Below are 19,336 nucleotides of genomic sequence, written 5' to 3' on the forward strand. Positions count from 1 at the left end.
AAAAGTTGTGTAAGAGAGTTGAAGAGAGCTCATTAAGCTTCACTAAAGCCTTATCAAAATCAATGCCACAAAGCTCCGTTTGTGCTTGCGTTCTTGAGTTAAAAGTCTTGTTTTGTTATCAGCATAAGCTTTTGTTGAGTCTGAATCTGATTGAGTTGTTGTCTTTGTAATAATTTGGCTCAAGTGTTGTATGTCTTCATCAAACCATCGCTTTGTTTAATTATTTGGATTGCAAAAAAATTCGTGAATCCCTTTGCCAAATTATACAAGTGACGTGATATACAACTAACTTTTCTCCTAAACAACACCATTGTAACCAAATTTTTTTTTTTTTTAAAACACCACTTCACGATATTAAAAACAAAACCAAACAACTTTTTTTTTGTGCACCAACTTTTTTTAATCAAATCAAACCATGTTTGGTACATAAGCGTTTAAAGCCTGCTTGGCTTAAAGATCAAGAGAAAAAACAGAGTTCCTAGGAACCCAATGAAAAGAAACCGAGGTAAAGGCCTCCGCCAATGTCCTAATATCCGAGAGGATTCCATGCAAATCTGAGAAGTTTGAACCCTCGACAATTTCCGCCACCAATGTTTTCGAGTCTGATTCAAAAGAAATATCAACTTAAACAAGAAATATCACATTGTAATAAAGCAATTCACAGTTGTGTGTAATAAAAAGAGAAAACCAAATAAAAACACCACCAGAGTTCGAATCGTCATCCCTGGAGCTGGAGTCGTCATCGCCAGAGCTCGAATTATCATCACCGGAGCTCGAATCATCATCGCCGGAACTCCTTATGTTTTCTGGAGGAAAAGTCACAAGAATTGCTTTCTTCTCACTCTCTTTCTCGTTTTTTCCTGGTAAAATAAGAAATGAAGAAAAAAAATGCGGGTCCATGTAATCCGGCATGATCCGTTTCGACCCATCCCGTAAAAGATCCAGTCCCGCAAAGACCCGTCCGGCGAAGTCCGCAAATTTACGGACCTAGAAAACGTCGTTCCAATACCGTACCGCGACAGTCCTTTACGGGTCAGGCCCGCAGTCCAGATCCATGATTGCCATCTCTAGGAATGAGGCTTTGGAGTTATATAGCAAATCATCTTAATTGGTCTTGGGTTATTTTGTCTTCACACAATTTCATGATGTACTTGCTTATCTTCTAAGTATCTATCACATGACCTTAGTAAAATTGTCATAACTTTTTAATCATTTGAAGGTTATAATTAAAGTAGTTCAACTGGCCTGGACATATATATGGTTTTATATCTGCCAAGAATATATTTTTGCCTGTTCTTTGTACTTTTTCCCAACTTACCTCAAAAGACTCAAGACCACATAATTCTTTAAAAAAATTAAAATCTATTTAAAACAGTATGAAAACACTTGTAGAAACATATCAAACAAGGGTCAAAAAATATTAGGTTATATCATTTTCGTTGTTTGTGGGGAGAGGTTAGTGGGTGGGGAAGACAAGCTATGCCAAAGATGGTGCACACGGAGTTTGTCTAACTCTTCCCGCTAATTCAGGAATGTGACTTTCGTCAAAATGAAAGTCGGAAATTAAACTGATATGAATATGTCTAAAGTTACCAATTGAGAGAGCTTATTATATTTGTCGACTTTTACCCAATATGTATATCCCACACACATGGACAAAGGATACAGTTTGCAAAATGTAAGAACTATGTCAAAAACTATAACACACATTGACTTGGGATATCTTTGTAGAATTATACTGTAATATTTTTGTTACAGAAAAAAAGATACAATAAATATTAACTGAATAAAAATATAAAATATAGATATAAAACTTATGCAGTGAAAAAAAAATATTTGTTTTCAAGCTTTTTTGCAACTACCGAATATCCAGCCAAAGTTTAGGCAGAATCTCACTACAGGATTACGATAAACGTTTGGATCGGCAATCTCTTGCCCATCCTTCTTTGGATCACACATTATCTTGCAAGGTATGTAACATTTGGCTGGAGTCGCTTTTTCTGATCCTCGCATGCATTGATTTATGATACAATTTTTTATACATGCCTTCATCTTGATAGAATCAGATACTTGTGCTGAAAACAAAATTATAAGTAAATTTACAACAATGAAAGCACGGTAAATTTTCTTTGACACTTGAACTGCCATAATGTAAGTACTATAACAACGCAAAATTTGAACTGTATCTTTTTTTGTCTGTTTATTGTAGTGTGAAACGAGAGATTTTGTGAGAATGTTGGATTGGTCAAGATGATTCTTATAGTAGAAGTAGTTTTACCTGTTTTGGGGAATTTGTTAGAAAGTCACATTGTTAATTTCTTAATTAAGTAAATATATCAATTGATTTTTGTTAACTTAGGTGTATTATATGTTTAGTCATCAAAACAACTATCTTCTATTCATTAAAGTAACTAATTTTTCATATTGTCAATGTCAATCTTAGCTTACACCAGATATTGAATTTCCCTTTTGTTTTTACAATTTGTAGATACATCTTGTTTTGAGAATCTATTTTAAACACATAATACTAGATTTTTAACTCGCACTACGCGCAAGTTTATATTAATAATTTAGTTTAATATTAGTAATAAAATTAAAATTTACAAAAAATAGTGTAATTGCATGACTTATATTTTTATGAAAATATCTAAAATATCTTGTGCCATTGTTTCCTACTTATGGTTTATTCTTTATATTGAGTCACCTCATTCTTTGATTTTCCACGAGTTTACAAAAAGATAAAAATTAAAAAGTGACTGGGAGGAGTAAACCTCTTGTGTAAAACACATATTATTAAAAAAAGTTTATATGTGAGTTTTAAATTATTTTTTTATCAATCAACAAAAATAACGAATTTATTGTGATATTAAAAATTGAAATTTTAATCAATATTATTATCTTATGTTTTAACACAAATTCTTTTAGTCAGTTACGTTACATCTTTCATTAAAACTAATCAAATATGGTATGATAAAACAAATATAATACGAGTGTAATCTACAAAAAAGGTCATTTAAGCAAATTTCATGATGAATTCTCTTAAATCTTTAATATGGTTCACAAATAATGTTATAGATTTTATGCAATTTTAAACAATTAAAATGATCTCAAATGAGCTAATGAGTTATATAAAATAAATATATTTAGAGAAGAATATTTATAATATAGATAAAATAAAGATATAAAGATGTTTGTCTATACGTTAGTTAACATTTCTAATATTATAAACAAATAACACCAAAAAGTTTAAAAGATAACATAAAAGAATGGTAAACAAATAATGAATATTCATTTATCAGTATGATACTATACTATCTAAATATGCTTATTAACAAACTAAGAACAATAAAATTTTAAAAACTTCTAATATTTAGAAAATGAATCACGAGATACAATTATATTTAGTTAATTAAAAAGATACATTATAAATCTTGACTCAATTACTCAGATATATATAGTATATCTGTTTTGAATTCACTATCATAATTATTATATTTTGTTTAATTTTCTTACTTTAGTGATGCATTATTCTTATTCAACCTCTACCATAAATACAAGTAACAAATTTTTTGGAAATTTTGACTAAACTTTTATGAGTTTATTTAAATTTTTATCAAACATTATAAAACTACTAATTGATGACTCTTTGCAGTTAGACTAAATTTTTGGGAATTGTTTGAGAATATTTATAAAGTTGACAAGCTATCCCAACTAACCTCAAACGACTCAAGACTCCACAAAATTCTTAAACAATTGAAATCAGCACAATAGTAACACAAGTAGTCTATCTATCTTTGACACATCAGCTTTTAATTAAATTCATTGTGGAACTGCCATGTCAATTAATTGTACACGTCAATTCTCAAGTTTCTCTCACAACTTCATTTCTTTGATACAAACCTCTTCAGATCTCTCATATTCATTTCATTATATTCAAGAATCGTTGCGCCTTCACCCATCTATATACATCGTTAAATTGATGATATCGAACAATATGAAAACAGTTCCTCTATAAATTTAACTGTTGTTGCTTATGGCTGGATATATTTCAAAGTCGCCAAACACTGGAGAGAGAACGGTTCGCATGAGGAAGGTTCGCGCTGGTCAGGATGAGGATCTAACCAATGAGAGGCTCATGTGGTGATCCTGTTTCGATCTAAGGCATGCATGAGAGATTAAGCGGTGGTTCCTGCGAGAACGTAGCGAGTGATCATATTGGGAATTCGGTAAGTGACCTAAGAGTAGATCAACCAGAGTGGTGGTCCGACGAGAGAACCGAAACCTTGACCGATCTAAGCGGTGGTTATTTGAGATATATGCAAGTCTCGGCGTTTGATGGCGGTGAGGATTGGTCCAACTACGGCCGCGAGATTTTGACGACAAGGTGAAGATTTGGTGAACCCGGCGGCTGATGGCGTCTCTTTGTCATTATTATGTTCGAACGTCGTTGGTTTGTATCCTTTTATTTTGTCTAGTTTCGGTTCTATAATCCGATTATCAAATCTTCTAATACTATAAAGTAGAGCTTTACTTTCTTTTTAGAGAGACACGTCATCAAATAGGTATCTGAGAACGTGACACATGTCCTCCTTAGCCAAACTCACCGTTTCAATTATGTGTGTTTTCATAATTTAGTGGGCCTTATTCTATGATTTAGCCCAAAACAATGAGTTTAGCCGCAAGAGGATTAGGGTTTCGCATTCTTAGCGAAGAGTTTCTTCTCTGATACATCGATAGAGTTTTGATGTTCTCAATCCACATTTTGATATGGTGTTATGTCTTCTCTTTGTGTAAACGAAACGTCTCCCCTAAATAATTCATCCTCTTTATTTCATCACCCCCTAAGAGCACGATCTGTTATTTAATGATAGCAAAAAAGTTGTAGGTTCATATCTATCGTTTCTGTTTTCCATCAACATGTCCTTCTCTGATTCAAGTGGGCATGGGACACCCGTGACAGGTGAGATTATAAGTTCTTTTTGTCGGATCGGCTGCAATCGTAATCTCTCTCTTTTTATCTTTTGTTGGTTGTGGTTATGATGTGGTTAGTCTAATGACGTTTCAGGGTTGCTAGCTACACGAGATGCCTGGATCTACCAAAACAAAGAGATTCAAAAGCTTGGAAGGTGCTTTCACAATATCTACGGAGAGAGGAAAATTTTGATTTCTCAAACGAAAGCACTTGCAAACCATTCCCAGAGTTTATTCATACAACATCACCAAAGAAGAAATAGGTACTTCTTTTTCTTTTGTTATTCGCTTTTGTATTTTTATTTTAAGTTATACACAATCTCTCCATGTTCAAACAAGTTCTATAAGAGAGTGATGTCAGGTTGGAAGAAGAAAATAAACTAATTAAGTAATGATGTTCTGTTTCAGTTCGTAATTACATGAAAAATAGATAGAACCAATAGATAGAAGAAGCTGTTGGATTGGAAATGGATGACGAAGGAACCAAGGGAGATAGAACCAATGAGGAGAGTCAGTTCAATTGAATAGTTCTGTCCTGAGTCCTGACAAAGCCAGGACAGGCTGCTCTCTTGACCAAATTTTGATACACAACAAATGTAAGATTCTGATAATGCTCATGTACTAAATATTTTGTCATCAGGAAGAATGCTTTTCATTACTCCCAATGCATTTATGGAGGCTCTCCTTCTCCACATCTTAACCTTGGCGACTGGTAACATTCATCAGCTCCTGCTAATATATTTGTATTGGAGTATGTTACTATCAATCTTCTTCCCAAGAATGCCTCTTAAGATTATTAAGCTATAAGCACAAAATATGGATTCTTTTAAGATGACACGTATTAGATGACATACATTTAGATGACTATTAAACTCCATTATAATTTTACAACACATTGTAACAGTTTTAGTGTCACTTGTAAGTATTATAGCAAATGTTATTTTGAATCTCCTATGATCCGGTCGAGAGAGGTTATGTTAAATCCTCGCATTTTCCCTTGGTTTCAGGACATAACTAATGATATATTTTCAAGATTACTATGGTTGGAGTCTTGGAGTATTGAACATGTTATTCCAAGGAGGAATATACATAGTGTTACGTGCGAGAATAGGCATCACTCCTACATCCCTGTGGCTGGTCCAGCCTGGTTGCAGTCGATGCTTGCTCAAGAAAGCGGAAATGCTTGATACAAGAGCACAGTAGTTTTAATCAGTGTCTTTTTATACTGACGGGTGCACCCCGTTAGTTCTCATGTTTTGTCTTTTTGGCTGATTCAGTTACTCTATAGCAAACTCTGTTTTGGTCTTTGGAATTATTGAAAGTGTTAAAAAGCAAATGTTACTTGAAAACACAGGTGGTGAATACTTTAGAATTTTTATCACGCTGTCATAATTTAAAAATGTGATTTTGCCAATTTTTCAATCACAATATCATTCAAAAGTGTATCTATTTGGAAACTAGAACTGAACCTACAATTTTTTTATTCTTTACTAGATTGTCCGATTCAAAATTTTAAAACTATATTTATCAGAATTAGGAATATCTTTTTACATAAAATATAATAAGAATATATATGTATTTATTAGATTGTAGAATGTTTTTACTAGAAATAAAAAATATGAACATAATGTTTTTGGATCACATTGTTGGACTGAATATATTCAAAACAATTAAATAGATGCATTAATACTAATTAATACTGTAAAACAAAATAATATTTTTCTGTCTCCAAAAAAATAATATTTAATTATAAAAATTAAATAAATTGAGCATATATATTGATACTATATTGATTCTCTTTTTACACTTAGATTTAATCCAGAATTATATTTTAACTATAATTAGATTGTAATATATTGTTTTCTGTTTATAATTTTACGAATAATATAGTAAACATTAAAACATTTCATAGAAGTTTTAGTCTATTTAACTTATACAACAATTTTAAAAGTTGTTTTATTAACTTTTTATGATTTTTTTTCGGATAAGAGATTAAATTTAGTTTTACTTAAAATAATAAGTATTTATATAATTTATACCTATTATAATCGTAATAAAATATATTATAGGCGTAAGAAAATATATTATAAAGATTAAATAGCATATAAAAGTAATAAAAAAAACATGATATAGATAATATATATAACAAACTAAAATATATAATATGCGAGTAGCGCTGACCGATCATAACTAACAAGTTCTACTTTATAGTATAAAAAAAATTACGTTGTAAAAAACATTAAATTCAACTCTAAGAAGAGAGTAAAGTTCTATTTTATAGTATTAGATATCTTATGAGTTATCTCTAATCTGACTTTCATGAAGTTCTCGGGCTCCTTCTGCAAGGTGTAGTTGCTGCCAAGATTTCTGCTCAGCTGTTACCTTGGTCATATGCTGGAGGATATTTGGATATCTTCCTCCATTCATTAAGAAATTGGTCGACATGAGACTTCTCTTCGTTTTACACCAAAGCAAAAAATATGGATGCTTAAAAGATACTCTTCTTTGTTGTTGCAGCTACTTCTCCATCCTCAACCTCATGATGCTGTTCAGCTATCCCATGAAAGAAGAAGAAACAAATATGTGGGAGAGAATATGTTTTAAAAAAGGATCTGTGAGATTAATGTATGAGATGACGAGTCCCACATCAAATGGTACTTTAAAAGTTATAGAAAGCAACAAAAGTGATACAATGCCAAAGTTTCATGGTGAGACTAATGAAAGTTGTTATAGCACGGTTGAGAAATGGGGGTAGGGTCATGGTGACGGCAGAGTCTGAGTGGCGAGGAGGTGGTGTGGTCACGGTTTGGCAGTGATGGCTGTATGACTTAAAAAAACACAGATCAAAGCAGAGGAGAGAAGAGAAGGAATCAGAGGTAAAGAAGAGAAGGAAGAAGATAGTTTGAAGATTGGATTTTGCCTGTACATTTAGGTATTTGCCAAGCCACAGAGGATAAATTATTAGTAGTTTGGATACATTTACTTATAAGTTACTTTTTTGGTTTAGCTGCGATTTGGTTCACTATTTCTTTGTCGACTGAAACTTCTAAAGGCTATTTTCATACAGTCACTAATAATACACTGAAACTGAATAATAAAATTTTATTAAAAATATAAACAAAATAGAAACTAATCAATGTTTTGAGTATTGAATCTAAACACAACAATAAAAACTCGAATAATACTTACTATGTACAAAAAAATTGAACAAACATTTAATAAATCAATCATTAAAATCATATCATGCTAATACAACTTTATAATCTCTAACAAGAATAATAAAAATAAAGAAAAAGTTAGACATATCATATGTCACATATGCGAAAATGATGTAAAATGTGTTCTCATTATAAAAAACATAACAAAAAAAAGATAATAACTAAAATAGTATTATGTAATTAAAATATATTTGATAACAAATAAAAATACAAAAACAAGTGAAAAAAGCAAACATCAAACATTAACTAAAATAGATATAATATCCTTCATCACTTAAAATGTCCTATTCGCCTAAAACACTAAAATACAAACCGCCAAAACAAACAATAAACACTATTATACATATCTTTTGCAAATACAAACCTAAAACACCAACCACCAAATAAAATAAAAAATAAAAACCGAAGTAGCGGGCAGGCCTATCCTAGTAAATTAAAAAAAAAAAAAAATCTGATGATAAAGTGACCCCTCTAGACTATCATGATCGATCTTTGATCAAGAGGTGTCCTTAATTTGTTTTATGCTTCTCATTATATCAATATATAAGCTTAGTTTTAACCAGTTTCTTTCATTTATATGTGCAAAGTTTAAGGATATGGATTTTTTCGAACAGTTCTCACAAGTTCCTATGGCACCTACACGTTCCCTCCTTCATTCTTTCTCACTCATATAACATTTCATTGGGTGTGTGTTTATACTTTATAGGTATTTTCAGTTAAGTTGTAAGAAAGTTAAACATCGTTTGAGTTGAACATAAAGCACAAAAGAATGATCAAGATATTAGAAGAGTACAAAACCAATGGCGAACCATGATTGTGTTCAAAAAAAAAAAAGCAATAGCGAACCATGGTTAACCTTTCGCTATGGTTAATATGTTGACCTATGATGGACTGACTTGTGGAATTAAAACAGAAAGAGGTGGTCACAAAGAGATGCGTTTGTTGGATATAAGCAAAGTTATCTGTTACGCATTATTCTGTCAACCGATCAAAAGAGAGAGCAGGAAAAGTCGCTTGAAGATGGAGGCTACGGTTCGTAACTGAAGTTCATTCTAAAGTTCGTGAGGATAAGATGAGTGATGAAGCCATGCCATTGTTTCATACCAAATTTAGAGGCAGTAAGGGCATCTGATTCCAAGTGGTTTTGTTTTCTGTCGCAAATGAACATAGCAAATATGCTGGATTGGGGACTCTATCCCAAATTAGAAGGAAGAGTTATGCACGTACATAATAGGTTATTGGCAAGAGCGAGCTGACTCAAGAATATTGAGTATCAAGCAACTGTCGGAGCTGTGGGACGAATCAAATCCATATTTCATATTTTCTGCTTTCGGAAACATTTGGTTGCTTTGAATTTCTTTAACATCGATTGTTTATCTTCGTTAAATTGTTTATCTTGGTTACACAAACTTATGGCTTTCTTATAAATTAAGCCAAGTACATAACCCTTAAATGACTTTAGATAAAAAAAAAAATTCCAAGCACATGAAAATGAAAACAATCGTAGATCTTAAAATGTTAATTTGGCATTAATCTGTCCATTTCTCCAGTAACTTAATAAATCTTCAAAACTGTCTTTTCAATTTTTCCTTTGACAATCATGTGCAAAGTGGAAGACGTGATAGAGCAAGTTTAGATGAAAGAATAAATGATATGTGATATACCTATACAAAATGAAAAATCAGAAATGTCATGCTGAAAACGTCAATATCAAGTTCCGAGGAAAAATATGGAATGAAGACATGTAAAGATACTAACACACAAGTTTATGTTGGTTATTTGATATAAGCTTATGTCATTATAGGCATTATATATTTTCTATGTTTGTTTAGCATGTACAAATTTAAAATCAGAGGAATTTTTGGTAAATTTAGGAAAATTTGTATTTGATTTTGTTTTTTATTTTGCTAAGACAGAAAGGTGAAAAGAGTGTATGAAGAATTTGACATTTTTATGTTTTTAGCTAAATATTACAAAGACGATAGCTTCGTCCAAATAGCCATATACAACTTTGCCATATGACCAAACATCAACCAGAGTTTGGAAAACAACTTAAATGGAACCTTGGCAGGATTTATCATTAAGGGACAAATTGTTATGATATCTATTGTTATATATGTTTTTTTCTGAAAAGTTTTGAGAAAATACTGATACACGATCAAAAATTCTATAAATTAAATTTATCCAAATTAATTTAAATTAATTCAGTAAATATATTTTTTTATAAAAAACCCTACAGCGTAGCACGGGTATTTACCTAGTTTATTTAAAATATCAAGAAAACACTTGTAGAAACATATCAAACAAGGATCAAAACTCAAAAGATATTAGATTATATCACTCTCGTTGTTTGTGGAGAGGGGGTGGGGGTGGGGAAGACCAGGGCCGGTCCTGGATGCATTGGCTTGGGGACATTTTCATATTAATTAATTTAGGGGCCAAATTTATTCAAAAATTCTATTGTAGTCTGGTGGTATTTACATTTTCTTCTCAAATCTTAACGTCATAGGTTCAAACCTTCCCCCAAGCTTTCTTTTTTACTGTTTCTCAACATATTAATTATTGGACTAAATATTTTTGGCTTGGGGTCCATCAATCTTCAGGCACGGCCCTGGGGAAGACAAGCTATGCCAAAGATGGTGCAAACGGCGCTTGTCGAACTCTTCCCACTAAGGCAGGAGTGTGACTTTCGTCAAAATGAAAGTGGGAAAATGTAATGTGAATATGTCTACGGTTACCAATTGAGAGAGATTATTATACTTGTCGACTTATACCCTATATATATCCCACACATGAAGGATACACTTTGTAAAATGTAAGAGCTATGTCAAAACTATAACACACATGGACTTGGGATATCTTGTTGAGTTATACTGTAATAGTTTTGTACAGAAAAAGAGATACAATAAATATTAACTGACCAAAAATACAAATTATAGATATAAACTTATGCAGTGAAAAAAAAAACGCCTTCACTCTTTGCAAGTACCGAATATCCAGTTAAAGTTTATGCAGAATCTCTCTATAGGATTCTGATAAGCGTGAGGATTGGCAATGTCTTGCCCATCCTTCTTTGGATCGCACATTATCTTGCAAGGTGTGTAACATTTCGCTGGAGTCGCTTTTTGTGATCCTCGCATGCATTGATTTATGATACAATTTTTCACACATGCCTTTGTCTTGATGGAATCAGATACTTGTGCTGAAAACAAAATTGTAAGTAAATTTAAAATAAAGAAAGCACTGTAAATTTTCTTTGACACTTGAACTGCCATAATGTAAGTACTATAACAATGCAAAATTTGAACTGTAACTTTTTGGTCTGTTTATAGTGTGAAACGAGAGATTTGGTGAGAATGTTGGATTGATCAAGATGATTTTTATATTAGAAGTATTTTTACCTGTTTTTGGAATTTTTTTAGAAAGTCACATAGTCAATTTCTTAATTAAGTAAATATATCAATTGATTTTTGTAAACTTAGGTGTACTACATGTTTTAGTCATCAAAACAACTATCTTCTATTAATTAAAGTAACTAATTTTTCCTATAGTCAATCTTAGCTTACACCCGTTATTGATTTCCATTTTTTTTTTTTTTTACAATTTGTAGATACATCTTGTTTTGAGAATCTATTTTTAAAAACATAATAATAGATTTTTAACTCAGGCTATGCACAAGTTTATGTTAATAATTTTAGGGCTGAGCAAAAAATCCGAATCCGAAGAACCAAACCCGACCCGAAAAAGTAGTACCGAACCCGAACCGAAATTGATTAAATATCCGAACGGGTTCAAAATTTTGGTATCTAAAGAACCGAAACCGAACCCGACGCGAACCGAAGTATTCCGGGTACCCGAATATATCTGAAATTGATTTGTATACCCCTTATATAAAAATATTTTAGATTTATTGTCTATTAAAAACATCCAAAATATATATGATATTTTTAAATTTTCCAAAATATTTGAAAATATATGCAAATAGTCAAAAGTAAATGTCTAAAATAGCTAAAATATACTCAAAACACCAAAAATATTTGAAATATCTATTGATTATCTATCCAAATATTCAAATCAAATCAAATTATATGTTAAGTTTAGGTATTTTGACATATGTTATTCAAATTTTTATGTAATATAATATTTTGTTTATAGATTTTGAGAAAATTAAAGTATATAATGAATTTAAAATTTTTTAAAATAATTTTAATGGGTTATCCGAACCCGAACCGAACCCGCACAGATCCGAACCGAACCCGAACCGAAACTTAGAAATATCCGAATGGGACTGAAATCTTTGATCCCGAAAGCCCGAAACCCGAATAGACCTGAACCAAACCCGAATGGGTACCCGAACGCCCATCCCTAAATAATTTAGTTAAATGTTAGTAATAAAATTAAAAAATTACTAGTATATAATGCAATTGCATGAATGTTATTTTTATTAAAATATCTAAAATATTATGTGTCATTTTTTCCTACTTATGGCTTACTTTTTTTATACTAAATCACCTCATTTGTTTATTTTCTACGAATTTAGAGGAAATTTTTTTAGAGGAGTGCCTGGTAAGAGTAAGCCACTTGTATAAAACACATATTATTTAAAAACAGTTTATATGTGATTTTCAAATTATTTTTAATCAACCAAAAGAAATTAACGAATTTACTAGTCATTAAAAATTAAAATTTCATTCAACGTTATTATCTTATGTTTTGACACAAATTAATTTAGTCATTTACATTCACAACTTGCATAAAATCTAAATAAATATTTTATAATAAAACAAATCTAATATGATTGTAATGTACAAAATTGTCATTTACAGAAATTACATGATGAATTCTCTTAAATCTTTAAAATGGTTCACAAATAAAGTTATAGATTTTACATAACATGTAAAATTTAAAATGATCTCGAATAAGTTATCGAAAATAAAAATATTTAGAGAACAATATTTATAATATAGATAAAATAAAGTGTATAAATAGGTATGTCTATAATTTAGTTAAAATTTCTAATAAAAATTATCATAATACTAAAATAAGTTAGTTTGTAAGATAACATAACAGAATGGTAAAAAAAATCAATATGGATTTATCTGTATGATATTATACTATCTAAAGAAGTTAATTAGCAAACTAAAAAAATTTACAACTTCTAATATTTAGAAAATAAATCTCGACATACAAGAATATGCTATCTAAGTGATCTACGATGATATTTTTAGAAATTAGCAACTAGGAAAACTATCAAATTATGTAATAATTCTCAATGAATTATAGAAATTCTCATGTCAAACTGCAAAACCAACAAACATTATTTACCATACCATATATAATAATATTTGTATATAAAAAATAATTTATAAACTATGCAATTCATTATACAATCATACAAACTTCAATATAATGAAAATATTTAACTATATCAAGTAAAAGATAAATATGATACTCTAAATTTTTATATTATTTTCTCTATAAATAAAATATTACTTAACATTAGTTAAAATTTATTAAATTTATGTAAAATTAAAATTCTTTTGAATCAAAAGTCTATCATGTGCAAAATTATCTTAAACTGTATATTATCAAACCAAACTATTTTATGTTAATTAAAGTTCATAAAATATTAATTATGATTAAATTTAGAATTTAAATACTATACTATCACAATTCAAACACACACACATACACACACAGATATTATATATATATATATATATATATATATATATATATAATAAAACAAATCTGAATAAATAATAAATATTTTAGAATTAATATCATTGGTATGTTTTATTTATTTTCTGCATAATAATTTTTGTTAAGTTTTTTTAAATTTTCATACAATAGCTTTACAATTTTAAAATACAAAAATTAAATTAATATATTACATTATATAACATCATTTCTAAAAAAAATCGCAAATAAAATTTTTTTTTAGTTGTATAACATATTAAAATAATATTCCTTTTCAAATGATTTTTAGGAGCATAACAAATATTATAAAGGAAACTAAAATATATATTTTTTACTATAATCTTATTTAGATCAAATAACTACAAAAAAAAAAGTATAAGTCAAGATACTTTCAGTGAAAAAAAAGAATTATACCTTATAATTATGAAATTTTTAGATTATAAATGATTTTTAGGAACATAACAAATATTATAAAGGAACCTAAAATATTTTTTTACTATAGTCTTATTTAGATCAAATAACTACAAAAAAATAAATAGTATAAGTCAAGATACTTTCAGTGAAAAAATTATTATACCTTATGATTATGAAATTTTTAGATTTGTTTTTTATATTTTTTAACCCAATTTACCCATAATAAGAATACCCAATCCAATCTTACTTTTTATTTTAAAAATAATTAAAATTTTATTTATACATCTAATGTGTAAAATAATTAAAATTTTATTATACCTTATGATTATGAAATTATTCAAAATATATATTTTTAAATGATTATCAATTAATATATATAGGAAATATGTACCAAATACCAAATTCAAAAATATCATTTGTCTAGAGAAGCAAGTTTCGGGCCTGGTCAAATGGTGGTCGTTAATGAAATTCATGCACATTGGGAATCTGAAATTTATGCAGATCATCTTGTGAGCTCTATACCGTCTCAGTTTTTGCTTCATCGTTGATTTTAGGGAAACTGTCACTGTCACGAATATTACATTCATAATATCATTCTTTCATGTGTACTATAACCATTTTTATCCTTATTTTTAAAGAAAGATAAAACACATTTATACCTCTAAAGTTAACTAATCTAGACTTGAATTTTATAATTGAAGGATAGGATATAATTTTTGAAAGTGAAATTTAAGATTCTAATAAATATATAAATAAATACTTTAAATTTTTTTAAAAATAGTTTCAAACATAATTTTCGATCTTCGAAAAGAAATTTTGGAAAAAAAAATTCGAAAAAAAGGTTCAGAAAAAATTATAAAAAAATTCAAATGTGAAATAGTATAATTCCAAAACATTAAAAAAAAAATATTTTTTTTATTTTTTTTATTTTTTTTATTTGTTTAAACAATTATTAATTATATATACAGAGAGCAATGATATAAGAGTCTTATGCCACTTAATGAAGAATATGTTTTTTTAAAATGTCTCTTTATTGGTGGTAAATATGAATGTCAATGTGAAACCGCATCTAATCTATTAACTTAGAATTCTATTTTTTATCTACTATTAACAATTCATAGTAGAACTACTTAAAAATTAATTAATGTGACATATTTGATTATTTACATTAATAATAAACTAAATATAACTTTGATTTTTTTAATTATAACAAAATCTGTTGATAAAGAATCTAACAAAATATTACAAAATTTTTAAATATTTTTATAAAATAACACATTGATTAATTTCGTAATTAGTAATATAATATTATTAAAAATTAATGTTAATTAAAATTTTATTCTAAAACAAGAAAATAAAATTCTATACTATTTTTTATAAATTTTATAATTATATTATGTATTATACAAAATAGAAGTGATTTATGAATTACATATGATAAAATTATATTAAATATGTAAATTAACAAATTTTATTTTTTTAAATTGTTTCATTTAAATAAATTATCACTCCTCATTAAAATGAGTTAAAATTTGTAAACAATATAATATTTTTATACAAAAATATATTTAATAACATAGGTTAAACTTTTATATCTACAACTATATGTTATCTTTTTATTTTTTTTTGAAACTCTCAACAATATGTTGTTTAAAAATGTTTATAAATAAACAAAATTATGGTATATAATTTTCTTATATACCATAATTTTATTATAAACATTTTTAAATATGTTGCTTAAAAATGTTTATACATAAAAACTATTATTAGAAAACTATGAAATTTTAATAATTTATTTAAAATATTAATACAAATAAATTTTAATCATAATTTCTTTTAATTGTAACAAAATTTGGTGAGAAAAAATTTAGAAAACATTACCAAAAGTTCTAATTATTTTTTTTAATAAAATAATGTATTAATGTAGTAATAAAAACAAATTCAAAATTCATGTAATCTTCCAAACTCAAAAATAGTTGTGTAATTTTCCAAAGTTTTCTTGACAAAATATACAGTTTTAAAAATAAATATTTAAACTCAAAATGATAGTATTTCAAATTTTACAAAATATAAAATCATAGATGATAAAAAAATAAATTTTTGAAATGTACCACGAAAAAAAACAAACTATATATGTTGTAGAAATTAAAGTAATCTAATATTTTGAAATCTTAATTAAAAAATTAATATAATAACATCCAAAAAATACTCTATATCAATAAAATTTACTAAAATAAATTGATAGATGCTACTATGTATAAAATTTACTAAAATAATAGAGCTATGTTATTTAAACAAAACAATATTTTTACTTATAAATCCTGTAAACTACTAAAATGATATATGTTAAAGTATATTTTTTCAAAAATACAACATGTAAATATAAATTATCTTAAACATATATATTTTCTATAACATAAATAAATAAATTTTAAAAATGTATTATATGCAAAATGTATAAATTAAAGAAAAGACATTTTTGGAGAAGGTTCTCTATTTGATTATTTCAGATTGTTATTTTATTGTACATATCTCGAAAATATATTCGTAAGTAATAAAAATAATAACAAAGTAAAATATATTACACAAATTACTATATAATAATAATGTCGAATCAGAAATATAAACAATAATATTATAGAATTACACAATATATAACTCTAAAATGAGAATTATATATTTAAAACATTTGTAATAAAATCAAATACATTTATAAAATGAAAAAAAATATTTGCACGGACGTGCAGGTCAAAATCTAGTAAAATGTTAATTTCGAGAACCAATTCGGGATGATTGATTGGACTGTAGATGTTTTTTTAACTTTAACTTTTATCTATTTTAAATTATCAATTATGTTTTAAGTCAACTTTTAAATCTACTAAACAAAAAAAATAAAAATGGCTATAAAATATCTATTTACTAAGTCAATATTTTTGTGATATAGAAACAATACACAGATAGTAGCTACATCTACAACAAAAATTATAGACAAAATTTTATAGCAAAAAAGTTAAATCGACATTCCAATTCCCCTTGGTTTGAAAAAAATAAATCAGATCATTATCATGACTTTTCTGTAAGTTAGAAAATTCTTATGAATTTGAGTTTCTTATGAATTTGAGTGCTTTGTTGAAGAGTTAACATAAAATCAATGATAATGCTTCTAACTACTTTAAATATCTAAGCATATTACATCACATAAATAGAGAAATAGAAACAAATTGAACTATAAAAGATACTGGATGGAAGAAAATAATACCAAGTATCTCTACAAATATAATCAGCTATTTCAAATTCGAATTAGCATAAATATCAGTAGTACTTTCTTTGGGAATTTGAATTTCTTTCGCATTATCCTAATCAACACTTTAGTTGAGAAAACACCCCGGACATCTATACTATATTAAAAGGGATATATGAGCTCCATTGAGCCTGTCCACGTCGGATTTTATAATTAGCCAATGGGAAGTAGTTATTTTGCCACGTAATCCGCCTGTTGTGTTCGGCAATTGGGCTCCGAATTTTGATATTTTTGGGCCTGATCTTTAATTTATCTCGGCCTGATATGAGATGTAAGGCGTACTCCTGATATTCTCTCGATCTCCGAATTTGGCTTCCGTCGCCTCTTCCTCTTCTTCGATTATCGTCTCTGCATATCGGTTTCATCCAATTACTTCACCATTACTCCCCTAATCAATCATTTTTCCATCTCATTCAATGGAGTCTTTTCATCTTCCTCACCATTACTCCTCCTATAAAACTCCTTTTCTTAGATTTTCTTTCAAGTACGATTGATAAAACTCACACAAAATTTCACTCACATATTGCTTCCAATGGAACCTAAAGGCAACCCTAACGTCCCCGGCAACCGCAAGATCAACAAAAAGACCGCCGCCTCCTCCGCGACTGTGAAACTAAACAGCAAGTCCCCTGCCTCTTCTCCGATTGTTTCATCTGCCCTTTTGATGAAATCAAAAGCCGAAACCGCTCTCATTCATGAAGAGCAGGTGTCGTATAGACCTCCCATTCATGCCGAAAACCCGAATGTGTTTAAAGCTTCTAACGGACATGAGAGATACAATAGGTCTACACGTCAAGTTGCTTCTACATTGGGTTACATTCTTCAGATTCTTTTTCAAGTAAGTGTCAAATGTGTTTAAGTTACTCGGTGTTAGGTTTCTCTCTGTCTCTCTGAACATGTGTTTTTGGGGTTTGTAGACTTGTGCAGGAGCTGTATTGCTTACAGATGGTGTGTTTTGGTTCATCATCTACCCTTTTCTCACTTCCAAAGAATTCAATCTAGATTTTGTAATTTTTAACACACATTTTGTCATTTGTCTCTGATATGCTTAACTCTAACCAAACATTTTTTTACGACAGTTCATTGTAATAAAGCATTCAGTCAATGTTGTTTTCCTCCTCGGTGAAACATTCTTGAACTCTTTGGTTAGTATTTGTATCATTTCCTTACTCAAACATAATAACATGATGATGGTTATAGTGTTGATGACATTGATGATGATTTCTTTGTTTACGCAGTGGTTCCCATTGTTTAGGATTTCATACTTTGTGTTATGGACCGGTGTATTCATTATACTCCAATGGATTGTTCATGCTTGTGTCTCCTGGTAACACTCATGGTTCTATCCTTCTTTACATGATTCTGTAAAAGATTAAGTATAACAAATGTGGCATCTATTTGTCCAGGTGGCCATACCCTTTCTTGGATTTTTCATCATCCTACGCCTCTTTATGTTAACGTTACTCAAACTCATCTCCCCTAACTTATATCGATTATAACAAAATTTTTAATTGTGTTGCAGGTATGCCGCTGTTGGGTTGATGCACGTACCATGCTTTGGAGTCTTTGCTTTGATCGTGAAATTGAAGTACATGTGGTTCTCTAAATGTTTCTCAGAAGAACCATAGCTACGAATAGTATATATACTCGAATGGTTGATTATATTCTTGAACAGAGTTCAAAGAAAGTTTATACAGAGAGATTCATGTACAGATACATGTTCTCTCCTGCC

At 28.8% G+C, this 19,336-nt stretch overlaps 1 protein-coding gene across 2 annotated transcripts; it reads left to right on the plus strand.

Moving 5' to 3' along the window:
- Positions 1-17,904: 17,904 nt before the first annotated feature.
- Positions 17,905-19,307, plus strand: LOC106310911. Of its 2 annotated transcripts, XM_013748136.1 has the most exons (6): positions 17,905-18,442; positions 18,522-18,611; positions 18,684-18,749; positions 18,843-18,931; positions 19,011-19,057; positions 19,127-19,307. In XM_013748136.1, exons 1-6 carry the CDS (start codon positions 18,137-18,139, stop codon positions 19,144-19,146), a joined length of 618 nt encoding a protein of 205 aa, XP_013603590.1. In that variant the 5' UTR covers positions 17,905-18,136; the 3' UTR covers positions 19,147-19,307. The 2 variants fall into 2 exon arrangements, with proteins under 2 accessions (XP_013603590.1, XP_013603589.1); XM_013748135.1 differs by lacking the exon at positions 19,011-19,057.
- Positions 19,308-19,336: the final 29 nt, after the last annotated feature.

This window comes from Brassica oleracea, chromosome C8, assembly GCF_000695525.1.
Source record: "Brassica oleracea var. oleracea cultivar TO1000 chromosome C8, BOL, whole genome shotgun sequence".
Lineage (NCBI taxonomy): Eukaryota > Viridiplantae > Streptophyta > Magnoliopsida > Brassicales > Brassicaceae > Brassica > Brassica oleracea.

Coding starts and splice junctions, on each gene's coding strand:
- LOC106310911 (XM_013748135.1), top strand. CDS start 18,137: ATGGAACCTAAAGGCAACCCTAACGTCCCCGGCAACCGCAAGATCAAC. Junction 18,443..18,521: donor TTCTTCAGATTCTTTTTCAA/GTAAGTGTCAAA, acceptor TGGGGTTTGTAG/ACTTGTGCAGGAGCTGTATT. Junction 18,612..18,683: donor AAGAATTCAATCTAGATTTT/GTAATTTTTAAC, acceptor TTTTTACGACAG/TTCATTGTAATAAAGCATTC.